Source organism: Anser cygnoides, chromosome Z (genome assembly GCF_040182565.1).
Source record: "Anser cygnoides isolate HZ-2024a breed goose chromosome Z, Taihu_goose_T2T_genome, whole genome shotgun sequence".
Taxonomy (NCBI): Eukaryota; Metazoa; Chordata; class Aves; order Anseriformes; family Anatidae; genus Anser; species Anser cygnoides.
In genome coordinates this window covers 81941186-81962592 of record NC_089912.1, presented here as the reverse complement: position 1 = coordinate 81962592, position 21407 = coordinate 81941186, and the positions used below count along the sequence as shown (strand labels likewise).

The 21407-nt window shown below is 43.8% G+C and overlaps 1 protein-coding gene across 3 annotated transcripts in view; it reads right to left on the bottom strand.

The window, feature by feature from the left end:
• The window catches only part of DMRT1 (doublesex and mab-3 related transcription factor 1), a 61546-nt gene that overhangs the window by 34968 nt on the left and 5171 nt on the right, over window positions 1-21407 (bottom strand). For all 3 annotated transcript variants that reach the window (XM_048051715.2, XM_048051717.2, XM_048051716.2), the window contains exon 3: window positions 4367-4650. In XM_048051715.2, coding sequence (XP_047907672.1) covers window positions 4367-4650 — 284 coding nt within the window. The remainder of the gene's footprint in view (window positions 1-4366; window positions 4651-21407) is intronic.

Here is a 21407-nt window from a genome sequence, read left to right as displayed (position 1 = left end):
CAATAACAACCTTCCTTGCAGATCAGTCTCTAAGAAAAATCTTGTAAGTTACATTACACTGACCTTGAACCACACTCCACACTACTGAGCAGGAGCCATGGGTTCTGGGTTTAGGCCATTCAGAAGCTGGGCAGATGCTGCTGCTGCAGGCAGGAAGTACTGCCTCTATGCCCCCTGCACAGACTTCTCACCAGAACAACACTGAGATCTCAAAAGGTTTGCCCACGGTAAGTTCAAACCTCAGGTGAAATTAACCAGTAAAATCACATGGACGTGAATGGAACCGCATGATACATCCCACAAGTGAGAATAAACACCCAGTACTTTGAGCCTGCTGGTAAAAGGAAAACAATTTTTTTTTTTCCCCCTAATCACATCTTTGGTATCCCACCAATTTGAGCAGTGCTTAACTACAAGTTATTTACAGATTCTGCAAGACAAGAATAAAATGAATGGAAAATACATAATTGCATTTATTTCTTTAAGGGGTGTCCTCAAGAACAAGTACAGTTGCATGTATAAAACACATGGGATACTCAGATTATAAGCCAATGGTAAACGTCAAAAGTTAGGTAGATGTCAAGAAACAGACAGTCTCACAGTGAACCAAAGGACCCTATAGGTCAGGACTTCTTACACATACAGTTTAGCTTCAAATTAAGAGTATATGATAACAGAACTGAAAGGACACCACCTTCACTCCTAGGTTCATCGTATTATAACATATTTTCATTGGTACCTTCCTCAAACACTGTGCACTATCTATACGTATAACACATATAATTTACTATCCTTTTTTTTTTCCAAGAAAATAAAATCACAGAAGTTTCTATTTGTTGGAGGAATTGTGAAACACAGGACTAACCCTGCAAGAACTTTCACAACACAAATGCTGCAAACCTTCATTTGTATTATGACAATGTCCTCAGTCATCAGTTCCACAGTAGGCTCTTCCTACTGTAATATCCTGCAAAAGCATCTGAAGAAGTAACTTTCAATCTGAAATACTCTGTTATTATGCGCCAAGTTACCCCAAAGAACCAAAATTAAACTTAAAAAAGCACTGGCACCTTGCTTCATTACCACACACAAAATCCTATTCACACTTTGCCTTGACTAAATTTCACCCTGGTCTGGTGACCAAATTCAGCAACTACAGAGAATGCTACCAGCTAATCTAACTGAAAAGGTGGTGAAGCCAATCAGTGCACTGAGAGAAGAAAGCTCTTGTGGTCCAACACAGTGGGAGGAAGGGAGGGAGCTCTTTTCCCCCTACAGTTGTACCCATTTTGAGAAGGGGACATGAAGCAACACTAAATGGACAGGGACATAACATCAAATGCAGTCTGCTGCAAAGCCATGATCTTAAAATTCTTTAGGGCTTTGGGGCGATTGACTGAAGGATCTGGTACACAGGTAGCTTTCCTCCATCCTTCCAGTAGTAGGGATCAATATTGAAGGGAACAGGCAGACCAATTGATTAGGGACAGAGGATCTGATCAGAGCTGGCAACTGTTTAAGGATATTTTCCTTGAAGCGCAAGAGCTCTATATTCCCATCTGTAACAAATCAAGCGGGGAAGGTATGGTTGAATAAGGATCTGCTGGTCAAACTTAGGCTAAAGAAGGAAATGCACGAACAGTGGAAACAGGGCCATGTGTCCTGGAAAGAATACAGAAATGAGGGTTGGGGCTGCAGAGTCCCTCCCACTCTAAGTGAGGAGCAAGTTCGGGACCTCCTGACGCAACTTAACTTCAAGTCTACAGAGCCCGATACCATGCATCCCAGGGTCCTGAGGGAACTGGCTGATGCAGTCGCCAAGCCCCTCTCCATCATATTTGAAAAATCATGGCAGTCAGGTGAAGTGCTGATGACTAGAAAAAGGGAAACATCACTCCCATTTTTAAAAAGGGTAGAAAGGAAGACCCGGGGAATTACAGATCGATGAGCCTCACCTCTGTGCCTGGGAAGATCATGGAACAGATCCTCCTGGAGGCAATGTCAAGGCACGTGCAGGACAAGGAGGTGATCCAGAACAGCCAGCATGGCTTCACCGAAGGTACATTGTGCCCGGTGGCACAATCCGGTGGCCTTCTGTGATGTAATGACTGCATCAGTCGACAAGGCAAGACTGACTGATGTCATCTACTTGGACTTCTGTAAGGCCTTTGACACAGTCCCACACAACGTCCTGATCTCTACTGGAAAGATACGGATTTGAAGGCAGACCACCTGGGGAATAAGGAATTGGCTTGATGGCTGCACCTAGAGTGTAGTGGTCAATGGCTCTATGTCCAGGTGGAGACCGGTGACAAGTGTAGTGGGACCGGTGTTTTTCAGTATCTTCATCAATTTCACAGACAATGGGATTGAGTGCACCCTCAGCAAGTTTGCAGATGACACCAAGCTGAGTGGTACAGTGGATACCAAAGAAGGAGGAAATGCCATTCAAAGGGACCTGGACAGGCTGGAGAAGTGGGCCCATGTGAACCTAATGAGGTTCAACAAGTCCAAGTGCAAGGTGCTGCACCTGGGTCAGGGCAATGCCAGACCAGAGTACAAACTGGGAGAAGAACTCATTGACAGCAGCCCTGAAGAGGACTTGGGGGTTCTGGTGGACAAAAGGCTCGACATGAGCCAGCAGTGCGCACTTGCAGCCCAGAAGGCCAACTGCATCCTGGGCTGCATCCACAGGGGAGTGGCCAGCAGGTCAAGGGAGGGGATTGTGCCCCTCTGCTCTGCCCTTGTGAGGCCCCACCTGGAGTGCTGCGTCCAGGGCTGGGGCCCTTGGCACAAGAAACATGTTAGAATGAAACCTGTTAGAACGCATCCAGAGAAGGGCTACAAAGATGATCAGAGGGCTGGAGCACCTCTCCTATGAAGAAAGGCTGAGGGAGCTGGGGGTATTCAGCCTGGAGAAGAGAAGGCTCCAGGGAGAACCTCACTGCGACCTTTCAATACTCAGAGGTCTTATAAAAAAGACGGAGAAGGACTCTTTGCTTGGGGAGATAATGATAGGACAAAGGGGAATGGTCTTAAACTAAAAGAGGATAGATTTAGGCTAGATATAAGGAGGAAATTCTTCACTCAGAGGGTGGTGAGGCACTGGAACTGGCTGCCCAGAGAAGCTGTGGATGCCCCGCCCTTGGAGGTGTTCAAGGCCAGGCTGGATGGGGCCTTGGCCAACCTGATGTAGTGGGTGTTGCCCCAGGAGACCCCTCCTTTTCAGAAGGACCTTTTCATGAAAAAAGGTGTCTAATGCTGCAAAAGCCTCACTTACGGTGATGTGGACTGGCAGAGTAATTGCAATTGCCATGGTCTCAGCTCCAGCTTCTCAGTATCAGAAGCTGAAATGCTCCTTGAAAGTTGCTCCCTGTGCCAGAATCTCCAGAGCAACTCTGTCAGCAAAGGGAAACACCAACTATTCCCTTCAGAAAGGAGGCTTTGGTGGACACTTCATCTTTCTTTGTTGAGTGATTTCACAGCAGAGCCTTTGGAGACGGCATCTTGCCCTCTTCTGATGCCCTACAGGAGAGATCTGTCCTCGTGTGCCCTCAGACAAGAAACACAGACATATACAGCCTCAAAGGATACAACTTCCGAGTTTAAGTTCAGACAGAAAAGGCACAATTGCAGCCCAAGGCCAAACACAGCACTCAGGGTCACTGGAAAGAACAATCCCCTGCTCTGATAGGTCTCCTCTTTCCTCCAGTCTTCTACTGGTAGCGAGTTGGAGGGCATGATTATCCTAGTCCTAGAGTAAGATGCCTCACTTGGACTTATACCTTAACTGACACAATACCAAGAACGGGAATAAAAAGCTCTGCTGCTAACCTGTCAGACACAGCCTATGACTTTAACTACCCAAGCTGAAATCCCAAGCGCAGAAGAGGACACTACCAGAATACACCCTTAGCAACACCCTACACCACATTCAAATGACTGCCACCAACCCCTGCAGAATAACATGATCTCTTGGGCCTAATGGAATGTGTCAATTCACTGCTTTGGATTTGAAAGCTGAAATATATTAAAAAAACAGGTTCCTGAAGAGCAAAGCCTCTCAGAAATGATGCTTGAAGCTCCCAGGATGTTATCCTGGTTAATTCTGGAAAACAGCTCATAATCTATTATGATGTAAATCAGAACATGAAGTCAAGTGGGTGCCCTTCACCTGTGTTGGTGGTGGCCTACCTATACCTACACCATTGTTTTCATTGTGCTACATCAAAACCACCCATTTTGGCAGAGTTTGCTAAAAAGGGTCCTAATACCATCCTGTACTCTGGTTCTGGTTTTGCACAGGCCTAAGAAACAGCTCATCATCCACCTCACTCCGCCACTTAACGCCTCTGTAACATCATACCTGCCACTGTTTTCCTGACTGGCTTGGCATGTATGTTGCTGGGAGGCTTCGAAGGCTGTTTTTCATGGCCGGCCCTACAATTGCACCCCCTGTCTCACTTGAGGAAGGCTCACCAGCCACTGCCATTTGGTACTGGGAGTAGTTGTACAGGTTATTATAGTAAGGATACAGGGATGGCTGGTAAAAACTGGTGTAGTAGGTGGAGTCCACAACCAAATCAGACGTGCTCTCCAAGTGCCCTCTGCTGGGGATGGAAGGGATGTCCTGAATGAGCATCCGTCCCTCTGGAAAAGAAAAAGACAAGCAATTATGAAACAGGAAGCTCCATAAAGAGCATTACCTTTCACCTTCTAGTAGGCTACTGCTTCTCCTGAAGGCCAGACAGATGGTAATAAATAGTATGAGGTGGGAGCTGAAAAACTGCTGCATGTTTGGTGGAAGATCAGGAGGTCTGATGTTCACTCAAAGCTTGAGAATACCTATACGTACGACAGACTGCAAAAGAAGAGACAAAACCCACCAAAGGTTAAGACAGTGTGCTGAGTCCTTAAGCAACATAAGCTGGTCTGATGATGATTTATATTAGCTAAGGACGCAATCTGCTATTATTTTTAAATTATAACTGTGTGCTATACCTCTTAATCCCTTGGAAATAGAAAGGCTCTAACTACAGAATGACAATGCTTTCTTCACTGCCCTTTCTGCTTGGCATCCTATGGGCAAGGGGATGCTTTCTAAGCATGCCTCTGGAACAGGCAAACAGCCACAATGCCAAGAGAAACTTCAGTAGGGAACACAGTGCAATCAGCCAAGGTGCCCCAGCAGCCCACATGCTCACTCTGAGCAGGGAGGCCCTCAGTTCCTGCCCATACCCAAATTTAGCTATTGTTTACCTACAGAATCACAGAGCAGAACAAGCTCTTACACCCCTGGCAAAAGAGGAGGAGGAGGGGATTATTCATGACTTGTCGCCTGCACTCTTGAGAGCCTGTGGACTGAAAGCTACCCAGTTGCATACCCACAGCCTTCCTCAGCAGAGGTCTACCTCAACCACCACTCCCTAAGGCAGGGGAGTTTCTCAGAGGACATCTGAAGTCCTGTTTTCCTTACTCCAGTAGCAACTGGTGCCCTGGGATACTTCCAAAGATGAAAAAGAAAGGTGCTCCTTGGTATTGTTTTGCAGCCAAGCTCTGACACGCTCCATCAGTCACCTAGCCAAGCCAGATACAGCAAACAGCTGCTACAACCTTCTTCACCATGTCTAACCACATCCTGAATATACATTTACAGAATCACACAGAATCATCTAGGTTGGAAGAGACCTCCAAGATCACCGAGTCCAACCTCTGACCTAACACCAACAAGTCCTCCACTAAACTATATCACTAAGTTCAACATGTAGATCTCTTTTGAAGACCTCCAGGGATGATGACTGAACCACTTCCCTGGGCAGCCCATTCCAATGCCTAACAACCCTTTCAGTAAAGAAGTTCTTCCTAACATCCAACCTAAACCTCCCCTGGCACAACTTTAGCCCACTCCCCCTCGTCCTGTCACCAGGTACGCGGGAGAATAGACCAACCCCCACCTCGCTACAGCCTCCTTTAAGGTACCTATAGAGAGCGATAAGGTCACCCCTGAGCCTCCTCTTCTCCAGACTGAACAATCCCAGCTCCCTCAGCTGCTCCTCGTAAGACTTGTTCTCCAGACCCCTCACCAGCTTCATTGCCCTTCTCTGGACTCACTCGAGCACGTCCATGTCCTTCTTGTAGCGAGGGGCCCAAAACTGAACACAGTACTCGAGGTGCGGCCTCACCAAAGCCGAGTACAGGGGGACAATCACTTCCCTAGCCCTGCTGGCCACACTGTTTACATATTAAACAAGGGAATGACTGTAAAGCCCACTACTCATGTAGCTCGGGTCCTACCTCACATCCCTGTAATCCTGCACTGCACTACTCTTTACGGTTTCTGCACCATAATGATCCCTTCTGCAAGCTGCTGCTTTGTGGCTTAAAGCATGCTGATGAGTTCTCAAGGCCTATCAGTATGGAGATGAAGCAGCACAGACAACAGGTACCTGTAAAATAACATCCCTAACAGAGATGTCAGGCAGGTGCTGCCTGCTTCATTTTGTTCCTTTCTCCGTATCTCCACACCTTAGCTACTTATCTGTTAGAAGAGTATGGTGGCATTTTTACCAGCCTCTCACAGCCAGGGAAATACTTTCCACAGTACAACGTATTAAGCTGCACACTAGATCCAACAATCAGTTTTATCAATTATTGCCACTTACAATGCAGTTTTGTTTCAGTTCTTCAGCTGCAATCATGAATAGTATCATCCCGTGTCACTAAATTATACAGTGCCCCTGTCCCTATTCTGCTGCTGCTGACATTTTGCTGACATCAATGAGCTACACGTTTATTAGCAAACAGAGCCTCCTGCATCTGTTTTTTCTGCCACTCAGCTCTAAGTGAGCAAGAACCCAGCCAGCTGACTATTTTAGAGTATCTCTTGTATTTACAAACAGAATAGAGGAGTGTGCAGACTGGCAACATCTGCCAAAAAGTAGGAGAAAGCAAACATAAGTCGCAACTCACATTTTCTTCCTGAACTTAGGAGTGAATTTAGCCTTGACGTCCTGCTTTGTGACACATCTCTGCCTTTTTTTTTTTCTGTAGCAACTGTAGCATTTTCCTGTGCTTCACCTGGGAGGAGGCAGTCATTTCATACAAGACACGGCATTTATGCCATCCAGATAAGAGGCCAGACAGGTCAAAGCACCCCAGAGGTTACTCTACAGTCCCCCAGTCTTGAACCAGGTTGCCAAAATTCGCAGTTCTTCAATGACTCTGGCATGCACAGGGCCGAGAGTCATGCTGCAATCCAGCCCTGCGCTCTTATACGTTCAGCCTGGCTGAGTCTTGTCACCATCTACTACTAGTGCATACATTTTACATACACTACATGTGTAGAACTCATGCAACTGCAAAATACATGGAGGGGAAAGAGCTTTACTACTAATGGATAGTAACTCCCCTGCAAGCCTTGACTTTTTCTGAGCAACACAGGCTCAGAAAGAAAAGCCGGTCAGACCAGCCAGTCTCTGCGTGGGGTACCGTCAGAAAAGTGCTACCTGCCAACAGGAGCAGAATTAATAGCCAAAGAGCACTCCCAAATTGTCCTTGGAGTAAAGCAAGGCACTCAAGAGACCTGCCCCTAGAAGATTTTATCTTAAATGTAATCCAGCAGTGTTTTGCTGTATTCGTGCTGCTTATACCCAGCCAAAGTCTGCAAGCTAGCTGATGGGCAAGCACACTATTTCTGGGCTACACCATCCTTAAACACAACTACAGTTGCATAATAGGGCAGATCAACTTAAAACAATGGCTGCAACTACAGTTCTGTGGCACGGGGTTCCTTCGGTGGGTCTTTGGTGTGTATGGTAATTTCTGGCAGTATGGTGAACCTTGCCACAGGCCTCACCTCCGACTGCTCACAGAGCAAAGTATCCTACTAAAGGGAGGCTGTTAGTCTTTGGCTATATTTTCTGCCTGCAAGGAGAGGATACCAAGGTCAAGAAGGCAGCTTTCAGTTGTGTTTTTTTTTTTTCCAAATGTAATTCAACACAGCTGAATAGCTCTGCTGGCAAGGAGAGGGTCCTCCCCTGCTTCAGAGCCTGCCGCATTACAACACCTGCACATGAGGGGCAGCCCCGAGGTTCACTGCTCTAAGGGGAGCAATTTTGGACAGGAATTAAGCTCTCAACAAGGCAACTGCTGCTGTGCCGCCAGACTCCCACTCTTGCCCCTCCACCTGCCCTTTTAAAACAACAGGGCTCTGCAGGGCCTGCGCAGGTCTTGACTGCCTTTACCAGCTTCATGAAACAGATGGGAAAAGCTCTGGGGTGACAACAGCGTGTATAACCTTGCCCCACACTTCTGAGGCACAAATTTCTAAAGGAGCAGAAATTGAAGAGTAAAACAAATGCGGGATTGTTAAAATCCTCACTTAGTTTTTGTGACATTGAGTCTACAATGCAGGGCCATCCAAGGCCTTCCTTCTGCGAGCAGTGCTCTGGCAATGAGACAAGAGTATCGCTTCACGCAGCTGTGCCTTTCCAAGCTCTTTTCTACTAATTCCTGTGGAGAACTGATGCTACTTTTTTTGCACTATGTACACAGTGTGAAATACGACCCACTCTTTCATAGGAGATCGATATGATGCATGATAAATATTGTTATTGATCTTGTAGTGTTGTAGGCGACTCTCCAGCTCTATGGCATATTAATAGTAGTTAACCAGTAATTCATTTCAGGATGGCTGGGATTTTCTTTTAAGGAAGGTGAGTTCTCGGGGTCAGTTACACATAAGGGTCTTATATATTCAATAACCTCTGAGAGGCTCCTGCCTTCACTTAGCAGAGCAAGGTGAAAAACAGTGGTCCAGTCCTCAGCTAATGTAAGCCAGTCTCAGACCATTTACTTCAAAAAAGCTATGGCAATTTACACAAATTGCAGATATGCATGGCAAAATGAGCACAGAAGCCTATATATAGATCATTCTTTTCCTTTTTACTTTTTGGGAAGAGAGAGAAGAGATGACAGGGAGTTTACAGGAATTTCTATCATCTCTATCGCAAAGATGCAAATGTGTTTTTAAACATACAAACCACGAAATGCAAACACTGAAGTTGTCTGTTCCATTCACTCATCCTGAACATAAGCATGGAGTATTTTCTACTCCTGCCAGTACTGTTAAGGGCTAGTTATACATCTTGTTATACACTGACGTAAGTAATTTAAACATGTTTGGGCAAGTCACTGATGCTAAGGTCAAATGTAAAGCAAGTCCATACTACTTAACTTTCATCACCTCTAAAACAGGGTGGGCAGCATCACGTTGCCTATTGGGAATGGTTACTGGACCACACTCCAGAATCCAGGGGATAAAATTAATCAGCTTGGGGCAGACTTGTGTCAGGAATCGTTTTAAAAATCAGGATAGCACATACAGTCCAATTTCAATGTCTGAGAGCATGCTGTAGCCCGGTTCAACTCACTGATGTGGCCATAATGGTTGATTGGTCTACATCTGATTGTATAATTCAGGAAAGGGCTTCTGTATACACGGTATGGCAATCAAGAGATTTTCACTGCCTGCATTTATTGACAAGAGTTCTTTTATACATGCATGGTCATTGTTCTTTTCACACATGTATGATGTTCATATGTATGTACGTTCATAAATGTATGGTGATAGTTCTTATTTATCCACCTGCAAAGACTCTACACTTACACAGACATGCTGCTGAAAGTGAAAAATAAATTTGACTACTCAAGTAACACATTTACTCAAGAAGGAAGGCACAGAGTGTTTCCAGTGAGCAGAGTTGCAGCTTTTGGTACTTTACATTTGCTGTAGTTTTCAATTCAAAATAATTGTTCTCACTGTGGCAGTGTTTGCATCTATCTGCAAGCCAGCCTCTGCTACAGGAGACAGCGATGGTGTTAAAACATTAAAAATTAACTTTTCAGCCAGAAAACACTTGCCTTCAGACCTCAAAAGAGTCTTGTATTTGCATCTGATAATTTTCCCTTCTGTAGTGCATAAAAGCATCCTTACAATCCTATTAACTAGCTTGGCAATATTAAGTGTTGCAATGCCTTAGTTCAATTCATAGCTGGCTTTGAGGTTGGACAGTAGCCTTGAATGAGGCCAGTGTGAAATCACTCCCCAACATAATAATCAGAAGCACTGGAACAATATGTTTCTCCCACCAGACAATCATGACAGAGCTATTTCAGATGTCAAAGAAAGCTGGCATCGTTACATACTTTCTCCAGAGACACTCTGCCTCCCCAGGAACAAAACCCACATACTCGTTCTGCCTTTCAGAGGAGTATTTCTCTTCTCTTTCCATTAGAAGTTGCGGATTATCTCTGGTTCCAGTGTTGAACTTTTAGCTTGCTATAAAGTTAATGTGCTAGACAATGTTCATTCCAGGCAAGGCTGTGGGGCTGTGTATTTTCTGCCGCCCCCAAAAAAGGCCATTATCTGTAATTACCCATTACCATGCATAATTATTTCTTCTATTCTGGTCTATGGCCCCCAGGACTTTATGCTGTTACAGCTCACTGCATTATCTTATCAAATTTGTTAAGGAAGCTTTTTTGACCTTTTGAGTACTTGTCACAGCACATACAAAAGCCAGCAGTAAATTGTCTAAGCATGTAATGTATGATTTATTGTATGCACCTTGTATAATGATACCATACAAAATATTACACACTAACACCTTCCCTATTCCTCACTCCCTGCTGTAGCTACAAGGAGAAGAGGGGGAGGAAGTGGAACCTCTTTAGGAAGAAAGAGAAGGAACAGAATAGGAAGAGGCTAGAGTCTCTCTAGGTAAATTTGAGGAGCACAACAGCAACAAATGGCTAAACCTGAATATCAGGCTCCAGGGAAGGTATCAGCTGTGCTGCTCTTCAATGCCACCTTTTTTTCTCATTCCTCTCCCCAAAGCCCGATGCTACTGCTGAGGCTTCTGCTGAGCCCCATTCCTTCACACATAAGCCCACTTACCACCAGTGCAGCAAGTGGACGGGGATTTAAACAACCCCTATTCCTAATTCACCATTTCTGTCAATGCAGTATGAGGCCCTGAGCATTAGAGCCAAATCTGGTCCAAGACCAGATCTAAAGGCATTGTTCTTTGTGGATACTGGTGTGCGTTCATTAAGGACCAGGACTTTTATCTCCACTGCTTTCAGAGCTCCCAGCTAGGGACAAGATGCAGCCTTGCATCGCAGTATGCCTCTGATGACAGTCCCTGTGAACTAAGGCACTATGTCACTCTTCTTTGTAAGGACAATGTCCAACCCTCACAGAAACTTAGCTTTCACGAAAACAGGCAAGCTGATGCCCCCTGTCCCTCATCCCCTATCTCTGGCAATTGATTCTGTAAGATTCGCAACCTACCTCCCTGTCTGAAAGGGATATTCAAGAAATTATCAGTTAGTGAATTTTAGCAGAAATAATCTGGAGGCTTTTGAATTGTGTGATGAAAGAAACCTCCTAAATACAAGATAATCTGAAATACTTTTCTGGCATCACAATAAATAAAAGTAAACCGTAACGGTCACGTTTGTACTTTGGCCTAAAACTGCACAGTATAAATTATTTTAGCACATGGTGTGCAGAATTGCGCCCTTCCTATCAAGGCTTCTCCCTAAAAGTATAGTGAAAAAGCAGGCACCGGGGACTCCAACGTACCTGAACTCAGACCCTAAGAGACAGCTAGTTGAGCCTCTGTTCTGAGGATGAAAGTCGTCTTTGTGTTTCTCTGCAGTTTCCAGACCTTTGCTCGACCACTCCGAGCCAGTGCTCAAGCACCAGGAGGATGGAAACTGTAAGAGTGGCACAAGGAAGACATGCAGTGTTCAAGGTGGATAGAAGGACGAGAAGAGAGGGACCACGCTGTGGCAGGGATGCTTGCGCTGGTACTGCTGCCCTGGGGCCCAGTTCCTGAGTTGTACGGGGCTGCTCCACCCTTGCTCACCTTTGCAAAACCACCTCTGGAGTTATTGCATGTGTTGCAGTCAAAGTTTTCAGTAAAAGTCTGGCTTTTTCCTCCCTCCCTCAACTGCCAACAACACTATGACCCCATCTTGACCTCGAAAGCCAAACCAGCCCTTCTTTTTCCTTCTTGCTGGGTGTAACCTACCCAAACAGACCTGGATGCCCAGCTGTGCTCTGAGCAGCATCTACCACAGGGAGAGGTCAAAAAGTCTGTTATCGTCCATATCAGACGTGCGGGCTAAAAGCAGCTGTGTCTCCAGGCTCAAGATAATAAATCACAGCCAGAAGAGCTTCTTGCCACATCAGTCTCTAGGTACCTCTCTTGACCATACCCGGGAAACACAGCCACCCATCAGAGATAATGCTGTTCTTCTTGACACTGAAATGCACATTAATAAATAAATAAATTTAATTAAAAAATTGTGACGCAACAACTCGGAGCCCTTCCCATACTCCTGTCACTCCCCTTGGAGATCCATGCAGAGGGACAGACCTTCCCAGTCCCTCCTCTCCCTCCTTATCACGGCACTTTTCCCCTGCCAGCCCCTGCCTCCCACCACCCCCGGACAAAACAAGCGGTGGCTGCCCGCCTCGGTGCAGGTCTGGTACCCGGCCGCGGGTTTGGTACGCCTTATCAGAGGCATGGGCATAATGGGAGCACTGTCTGCAGGCCCGGGCTTTATCCATGAAGACGTCAGCGGCTGAACGCTCCTGTTTCTCAAGGTTTGCTCAACTGCCAACACAATACTCATCTACACCCTGCAGGAATGGATATCACTTTTTTCCCCCTCCTAAGAGTAATTCTGGGAATCATGACTCGAGCAAATGCTGCCTGAGGCTCGGCTTTTCCAGTTCCACCTCTCCAGGGCTACACCAGTCCTAAATGGGATGGTGCCTCTCACCATGAATGGCATTAGCCAGGAAGAAGCACTATAGGATAAAAATTACAGCACATTTCAAGAAAATCTGGGAGCTTCTAGAACTAAGGTTACTTGTTATCTTCTTGCTCGCGCCCTGACATGCCATCTTTTCACAACATGCTGCAGCCACATAGTGCTTTTGTTGAGAAAGTCAAAACCCATTTAGTGAAAAGACAAGAGAAAACTAAGTTGAGCTGATGTAGTCTAATCAAAGGCATAAACAGTTCAGAACAATCACAGTGGGGATTAATTAAACCTTAAACGAGAGGGTCACTAAAGGGCAAAGTAAGCAGCTGTCTCTCACTCTAGGGCATGTTTTCTGGTCTTTTAATCATGCCTGTGACTCCCGCCAAGCCCTGCCAAGCTCAAGCACAGGTGTGCAAGTTCAGACCATTGCTATATATCCATCAATAGTTATAAAAAGAAACCATACAAACAAGATACCTCACTTGCCTCCTCTCCTAGACTCCAATTGTAATTAGCTCCCGAGCCTCGCATAGGCTGCCTATTTAATGACCAGCAAGGAGTCCCACTAGTCCCACAGCCACCTCACCAGCTTCAGGCACAGAAGAAACCAACCCTCCTTCCCGTCACACGTCTGTCCTTGGACATCATTTCCCAGCAGGAACCACTGATATTCCACTCTCCTGCACTGCTGCTCTGTCTTCTGTGCTGCTTTACCAGCTATCCCCGCTCCCCCTCCCCCCCTGCCCCTCGCCCTTTATCTTCTGTCAATTCAGTTTCTTAATCAAGATATCAGGGGATAATACAAAACCAAATGCTTTACAGAATTTGACTGCATTGGTATTTCACTTTGTCAAGCAATTCTGTAATGACAAAAGGTTACTAACTTGATGCACTCTTTTGCACACAAAGTTTTGTTAACTCATGTTCAGTAAGCATCCTTTAATGTCTGAATTTCTTCCTCTCCCACAAATTTCAGTCCACTGTGGTCCATTCCACTATTTTGCAAAAACTGATGTCAGTCTGATGGATTTGTAGCCATTTATCCTACCACATTCTTCTTAAAACTGGTATGACATCAGCTTACTTCAAGGCCTTAGGAACTTCCCCTGTGCTAAAAGTCCATTGGAAATCTGTATTAATAGACCAAAGACATCCTCATTAAGTTTTCTTCTTTTTAAGAAAAAATTGCATGCAGGTTACCCAATCCTGCTGACTTCACTTACTGCTGGGAATGAAAGCAGAATGTCACTCTCTCTCCAAAGCAAAGATCACCATAAATTATTAAACATGTCTTCCTCTCTTCCACACGTAGAATTACTGTCCCATAATGGCTCAGACCACCTTTAATTCAGTGTGTGTTCCTAACACAACTTTTAAACCTCCCAATTTTAAGATTCTTAGTGTGTTTTAGAATTCACATACAAAACATTTTTTTCACAGGAAAATGTGATTTGAGAGGGGAAAAGGGGGGGTGAGGGAGTGGGAAGGAGGGAATCCCAGCTATAAGATTGCAGCTTGGCATAGCAAATTTCCTGGTTATACACAAAAACCCCATCTAGCTTCAGCTAAGAGGAGCTGAAATACCACCGATTTCAGCAGAACTGGGGAAGGTACATTTTGTTCACGTTTAGTGTACACTTAATAAAAATGATCTGCTGCAAGCATTTAGCACGCAACTTAAAAATCCTCCTAATATGACTGAAGAAATAAAACCTACAGAAAATAATTTTTATTTCCACACTTAATGCAGGCTTCAGGCCCTCAGTAAGACATCTGTAGCAGCAAATTATGCTTCCAAAATCTTCTGCCACTGACTAGAGCAGAGCAGCTATCTTTTTAGGAGAGCTGGGGGACAATGCTTGCTCTTTCCTTATTTGCATTTTTGGTCTTTTTAAGACAGCTATGGTGGCTGTACTCAAATCTTTGTTTGCAAAAAAAGAAAGGTTTTAATAAAGAATGAACGTTCAAAATCTTTTAATCTTGTTTTGAATCTGTGAAGATGCAAGAACCCTTTTTAATGCTACTGAAACATCTACAAACAGCATATGTTTGTTCTTGTTAAACTGAGACAGCAGGACAATTTATAAATCTATAAATATTAGCATGAATGACAGCTAACGAAGTCAGGACCAATGAAATTAGTGTTTCAGAAAATCATCAGCATGAAAAACAAGCACCATTTTCAATATTCAGAATAACCACTGGTAGTATGACTTCTATGTGTGCATATATGTGTGCTATTGCTCCTCTTGAGATACAAACATTTAACTCACTCCATATCAGACATGCAAGACATTACTTTAGTCCATAACAGGAGCAAAACTTAAACATGCTTTAGAAAACAGAAGAAGGGAACTAAAAGAGAAAGAAAATTAGGGAAGAAATCAGAATTCTAGACAGTCATTAAAAAAACAGCCCAGACACCTGCAGGTACAAAGAAGCAAATTGAGAGGAGGAGAAAGAAACTCAGTGTGGATTAAATGTAAAGGGATTTAAGTCATTAACAGGAGATCAAAGAGAATGCTAGAAGGGAGGGAAGGCTTTACAAGCATCTGAGATAGGAGACCTTGGAGGAAATATGACTGGGATAAAATCATTATGGCTTACACTAAAAATAATAAAGGGAGTAGGATGATGGTTGGAGTTAGGTAAAGTCCGTGCTTGATTATAAGCCATATGACGACAGAAACCCAAAAGGTTTCTAAAAAAGACCAACCAGAAAAAAAAGAGGTTGTTTTTGTTTTTTTTTTTTTCACTCTGTATTCTGAGGTGTGGTAGAAAATCTAATCTCCAGGAGTGGCAAAGAATCATGACAGACACCCGTCAGGCCTAGCACAGTGAGCAAAAATCACATATGCACACATCACTCTTGCAGATGATCACTCCATGGATGCAATACCATTTATGCTCACAAAACCTGCTTCTATGCAAATGCAAATTGACCACTAAAGACTTTTGTTCTTGCACAGCCGACAAACCAAAACACACAGCAACTGAACTACAATGGCTTATATCAGTGGAGGTTATGAAACATTAGTACCAGTGCAGTACAGTATAGCACGGTACATCAGCCATAAGTATAGGCATTCCCGTCAGCAAACGGTGGCCTAAGCTGTAAGCAATACAAGTGGTATGAAGAGGAACTAGAGAAAGGATATTAAAAAAATAAATAAATCAAAATAATTAGGCATACAGTGTCATTGCAAAGGAAAAGAAGCTCTGTGCCTAAATAACTTTTTACAAGCTCTTCAAGAAAACAGAGCAGAGAACTGCAATAATAATATTTGTACTTAACCCACTGAATTATTCATAACTCTGTCTAAAAGCAGCAGGTGCTAAAACGTAGGCGAAAGTTTACCAAAGTTCAGGGAAAGAAAATATATAACTACAAGAAAAAGTATTTCTACAAAAGCAATCTTCAAAACTGCCTTTTTGTTCCCAAGTCATTAAATGACACATCTACTAAAAATGGAATATGAACCAGAAACGTGAATATGGAAGTAAGTTCATAAATAAAGCAAAAGAAAGCAGTCTTCAAGGTACAAGAAAGCATGTAAAAAAAAAAAAAAAGAAAAAGAAAGGAATCACGCCAATGCTCAGTTAAGGAAGCGTGCAGTATGCCTTCACTCCCCACTTATATCTTTTCTCAAAACAGAAAGAAAGCCCCACACATTCAGATAAGTCATAATAACTGTTTCAAGGACACAGAAAGGAACGAGAGGTTAGCTGCAGATAGCATAATAATGTGCCCACAGATAGAAAATTCTTGGTACATCTACTGCTCCTGCTTCAATCCTTATCTCGGTGTGCATAATGGCAAATGGAAAGCACAAGCCTGCACAGATAACTCTCTAAATGTGAACGCACATATGCAAATACCAGCATGATGGAGGGAGAACCTCCAAGGCACAAAGAACAATAAGGGGTTCCAACCAACCTCTGGCCTTCCTCAGGATGAGAAACCCTGAGCACCCGGGGTCCTCGGCCAATTTGCACGGTTGCTACCGAAATCAATTCAGCACGCAGAAGCTGCTGCCACGAGCTGAGGGCCTACAGAGCTCTAGCGCATAAAAGTACACCTGGAAACGTGAACTGTGCATGAGAAAAGCCAGACAGAAAAATGTTGCATGCTCAGAAAGCCCTAGGATGAAAAATTTTGAAAAATGAAAAAAAAAATAAAAAAAAATCTACCCACGATTCTTTGGGGAAAAAACAAACAAACAAACAAACAAACAAAACAACTCTTGTGGAATGAGAAAGGGGGATGGAAGTGTCTTCTGAGCTGCCTGCAGGTTTTCACCTCTGCTGTCACAGGAGCTTTGGTGTCAAGCAATCCTTCCCTCCCAAAGCAAGCAGGTAGCTCACAGTTGGTTCTGAGCCTGCCCTGCTCCCCCCACACTGCAGGAAGCTTTCCCCAGACTGCCTCCGGTAGAGAAAGCCCTGGGCAAGCCTGTGATACCTGCCTGCACAAAAAAAAATAATAAATAAATTCTGAGGTTCTCAGAATCTTTTTATGCTGCTCTTTACAATTCCACAGCAATTCAGACATGATCAAAAAAGCCTGAAAGGAAAAATAAAACATCCTCATTTGCAGACTCAACTCTGAAAATCACCACTAGTTCCACCTCTTTCACAAACACAGCAGAAACTCAGTACTTCGCCAGTCTGTGCCTCATTTAGTAAGCATGCATGGCACTTCAGACATTAGCTCAGAAAAACACAGGCACACACAGAAGAAGCTGTAAAGACAATGAAAGAATATTGCTTGAAAAGGGAAACTGCAAGCTTAGCAAGCTGCAGGTTCCAGGGCTGGAGAATTAACTGGAAACATCTAATCAGGGATGCAGAACCCTGTAACATTATGATTTATTTAACACAGTCAAACAATGGCCATAGGCAATGAATCACACAGGAGATGACAAAGCTGCAGGAGATTTCCGTCATCTAGTTTAACCTGCGCATTGATCAGAGTTTACCTCCATATTAATCACTTGAGAACGCAGGCTAACACACTCTTAAACACCTCTTGTGATTATGCTTCACTTACCCCCTTGTCCTTATGCAGGTCACTCTGTTGCTAATTGCACTTCTAGTTAGGAGAAAAAGTGTCTACTGTCTAATTTAATTTTGTCTTTTTTAGTTTCAAGCCGTTGCTCCTTGTTATGCTGTCTCAAGCACTGTAAATAATCCCTCCCCCTCCTCCATATTATTACCTCTCAAATATTTATAGACTGTTATATCCACCCTTAGTCTCCTTTTCTACAAGCCATACATCATTTCTGTCACCCTTCCCTCTATCCTTTCAGATTTATCTATGTCCTTTTATAATGAGATGCTCAAAACTCTTTTGCAGTGTTATCCCAAGTACAGCTACACCAAAGCAGTGGAGAGAGGCAGAGCTATTTCTACCCTAAACCGTGGAAATACTGTTCAAAGAGAAACACTGACTGAATATTTACTTGGTCGAGTTTGACAGAGATTCATGCCACTGGGAAAACCACCTTACAGGCAGAAGACGATCTCCAGCAGCCGCTTCCCAACAAGAAGTCCAACTTGTGCTGCAGAAATAACGCCAATGCTAAACAGCTAAGAACGTTCATAAATTCTTACAGGAGTCCCATGCAAACATGACTCTTCTTCTCTCATCTTAAGTGTAACATACTGGAGAAAAGCAGACAGTTATGGATGGAAAGATGTTATTCACAAGTAAAGGATGCAAAACTTATTTTTTTATTTACTTTATTTGTACATTAGAATCACGTAATCACTTAGCCTGGAAAAGACCTTCAAGATCATCAAGTTCCAACCATCAGGAACAAGGGTAAAATATACCAGTTGTTAACAGTCTGGTAGAGACACATCGTGTTCAACTATGCTCTTTTATGTGAACAGAGATTTGTTGCCTGTGGGACGAGGTAGGTAAAAACACCAAGACAGGGCTTCTTGGCCCTTAGGAAGGACAGAGAGTTGGCAGGACCAGAAGGCAGACAGCAACTGAAGCTGCTGAAGTACTGGTAGCAGGCACAGCAGGGGAAAATGATCATTTGAAAGTAATAAGGAGACAATGACAACAAGAAAGAGCAGGATGATGGAGTGCTGACCACTGCAGACCCACCAAAACCTCTGAGGATGTGCAGCCACCATCTTAGACCTGACTAAATTAACAATTTTCTGTTGCAATCTGATATAGATTTAGTCATTGAGTGTTTTCGGGTCAAAACTGTCAGGATTTCATTCCCAGGCTTTCAAATGCTGATCAGTATTGATGACATGACAAATTTCAATACGCAGACTTAATGTCATTATGAAAAAGTAGGCATTTCGTAGATTCACAGAATTATTTAGATTGGAAAGGTCCCCTGGAGGCCAGCTCACTCAAACTCTGCTCAAAGCAGAGCCACCTTCGCAGCTAGATTGTGCTGCTCAGGCACCATCCACCTGAGTTTCGAGTCTCTCCAAGGATGGAGGCTCTTCAGCCTCTCTGGGCACCCTGTTCCACTGCTCAAGCACTCTTCATGGTGAAATGTTCGTGGCACCTTCTGAATGTTGTCCTTCAGTTGCCTAGAAGAGACTTTTTGACAAAACTGACAGGCACTTCATTCCTCATTCACTCGGCCTGGCGTTACCACTGCCTCTCTACAGTCCTTTTTTATTAGCAGGTAAAACTCTCTCCGTCATCCAAAGAGTTTCAAAGTGAAGGGAGAACTACTTAGAGAAAGGTAAGAAGAACACTATTTTGTTTCCATAATGCATAATAAGTGTAACAAAGGGCAATAACACCTGTAAGCTTCTTACTCACAAATGCTGACGATATGTTTAACTTGACAGCCAATGATACTATGAAGGCACATAAACAATGCCTTTATTAATGTTTCTAGCAAATCCAACAGCAAACAGATCTCGCAGAACACAGAAGGAGCAGGTATGTAGGAGCACACAGTAATTCTATGTTGGATGCTTATAAAATGGGCCGACACGAGTATAACCAGAAAGAATTCGCACTTTCCAGAACTTTCCATGACCTATCTTGCAGCCATCCCACCCTGCCTGCAAAAGGCCAAGCATCTGTGACCAAATAAAATAGAGGAAAGCTGAAATGGTGTGCGTGCGTCTCCTTCCTTTGGTGTGAACAGATCTCACTCACAGTTCTTTTATGACCGCGCCTTATATTTTTTTTCAGTGATTTCTAAATAGTAAAATTGCAAAGATAGCAAACTGACATGGAACCGAGAAGGATCCAGGCTGGAAAACATTGCACTGATACATCTCAAAGGCACACTTTAAGTACCTCCCCACAGCCTTTTCCTGAGGTTGCACACACTAGTTAATCCAACAAAACGTACCTGTCCTACAGAAGGAAGGACAATTGCTTTAGATGCCCTATTATCACGACTTTTCACTGCCCTGTATAATCAAATGGTCACTGCTTTCAAATAACCTACTTTTTTTTTTTTTTTAGGCAAAATACATAGAAACTACAAAATTTGTTTGCAGAAGTTCAGCTAATGCCCTGTGAGCACAGTCCGCTCCCTTCCAACTACCCTACAGGCCCCCAGATCGCTTTTCTTTTTCTCGGGGAACATATGCTCCCACCAAAGCAAATACGGTTTCCAAGCCCGCGAAAGTAAATGGATAAACCCCTACACCTTGACCATGATAATTCATTCTTTCCCTCTTCAAAAATAGCATGTCACAAAGGGATCTGAAAAACAGTCTCTGTACTCTGCAGGTGCCGTAATATTTCTGATTTGCCGATAAAATAGATACAGTGAGGAAAGACTCTCTCCCTGGCACTGTGTCTGATTTGTGTGACTCCTTCACACATTACTCCTCGAGCGGCAAACAGTGCCCTGCGTGACGGACTTCGAAAGAAAAACGACTTCTGTGAAGCCAAAAACTTACCCAAGGAAGAGAATTACCACTGTCAAAATGATCTCTTGCACAGTCTAACATGTGTTGTACAGGGGACGTGGCTCTCTAGGAGCCCTTGGTTTCTCCAGGGCTCACGGGGAGTTGCTGACTTCTGCTGCAATTAAGAGTTTGACTCTCTCTGCCTGCATTAATTATTCTGTAAATGCTCACAAAGTCTGCACCTCAGCCTCCCAAACTGAGACACTGTGACACCTGCTCCAAGTATGAGACCTGCTGTGACTGAGTCACTTCTCATTTTCTTTGTGTCACACACAGTCCTCTAAATCCTAATAACCCACACTGTCCTTCTTCTCATTTTACTTGCAGTGCAAGGTATCTGTAAAACCATAAAACAGCAATGAAAGAATCCTTCAAGTACCTGGTCCTGAAACAGCCTGATACTTAAAAGCTTCACGACAGATCATGCCTTGCAGCTTCTTATCTACTTTCAGAGGACCTCTATATACTACAGAAACAAGAGCCAGAATATACACACAGATATTTTATATATCTCTGTGACTGTTAGGAAGAAAATGCACACTGCAATTCAAGTGGAACTCCTCACCATAAAAATTGAATTTTCAAATCCGAAAGTCTGCATTCTGACACCTGATAAAGCTGCTCTAAAGGTCTAGTTGAACACACAGCAGCTTCTG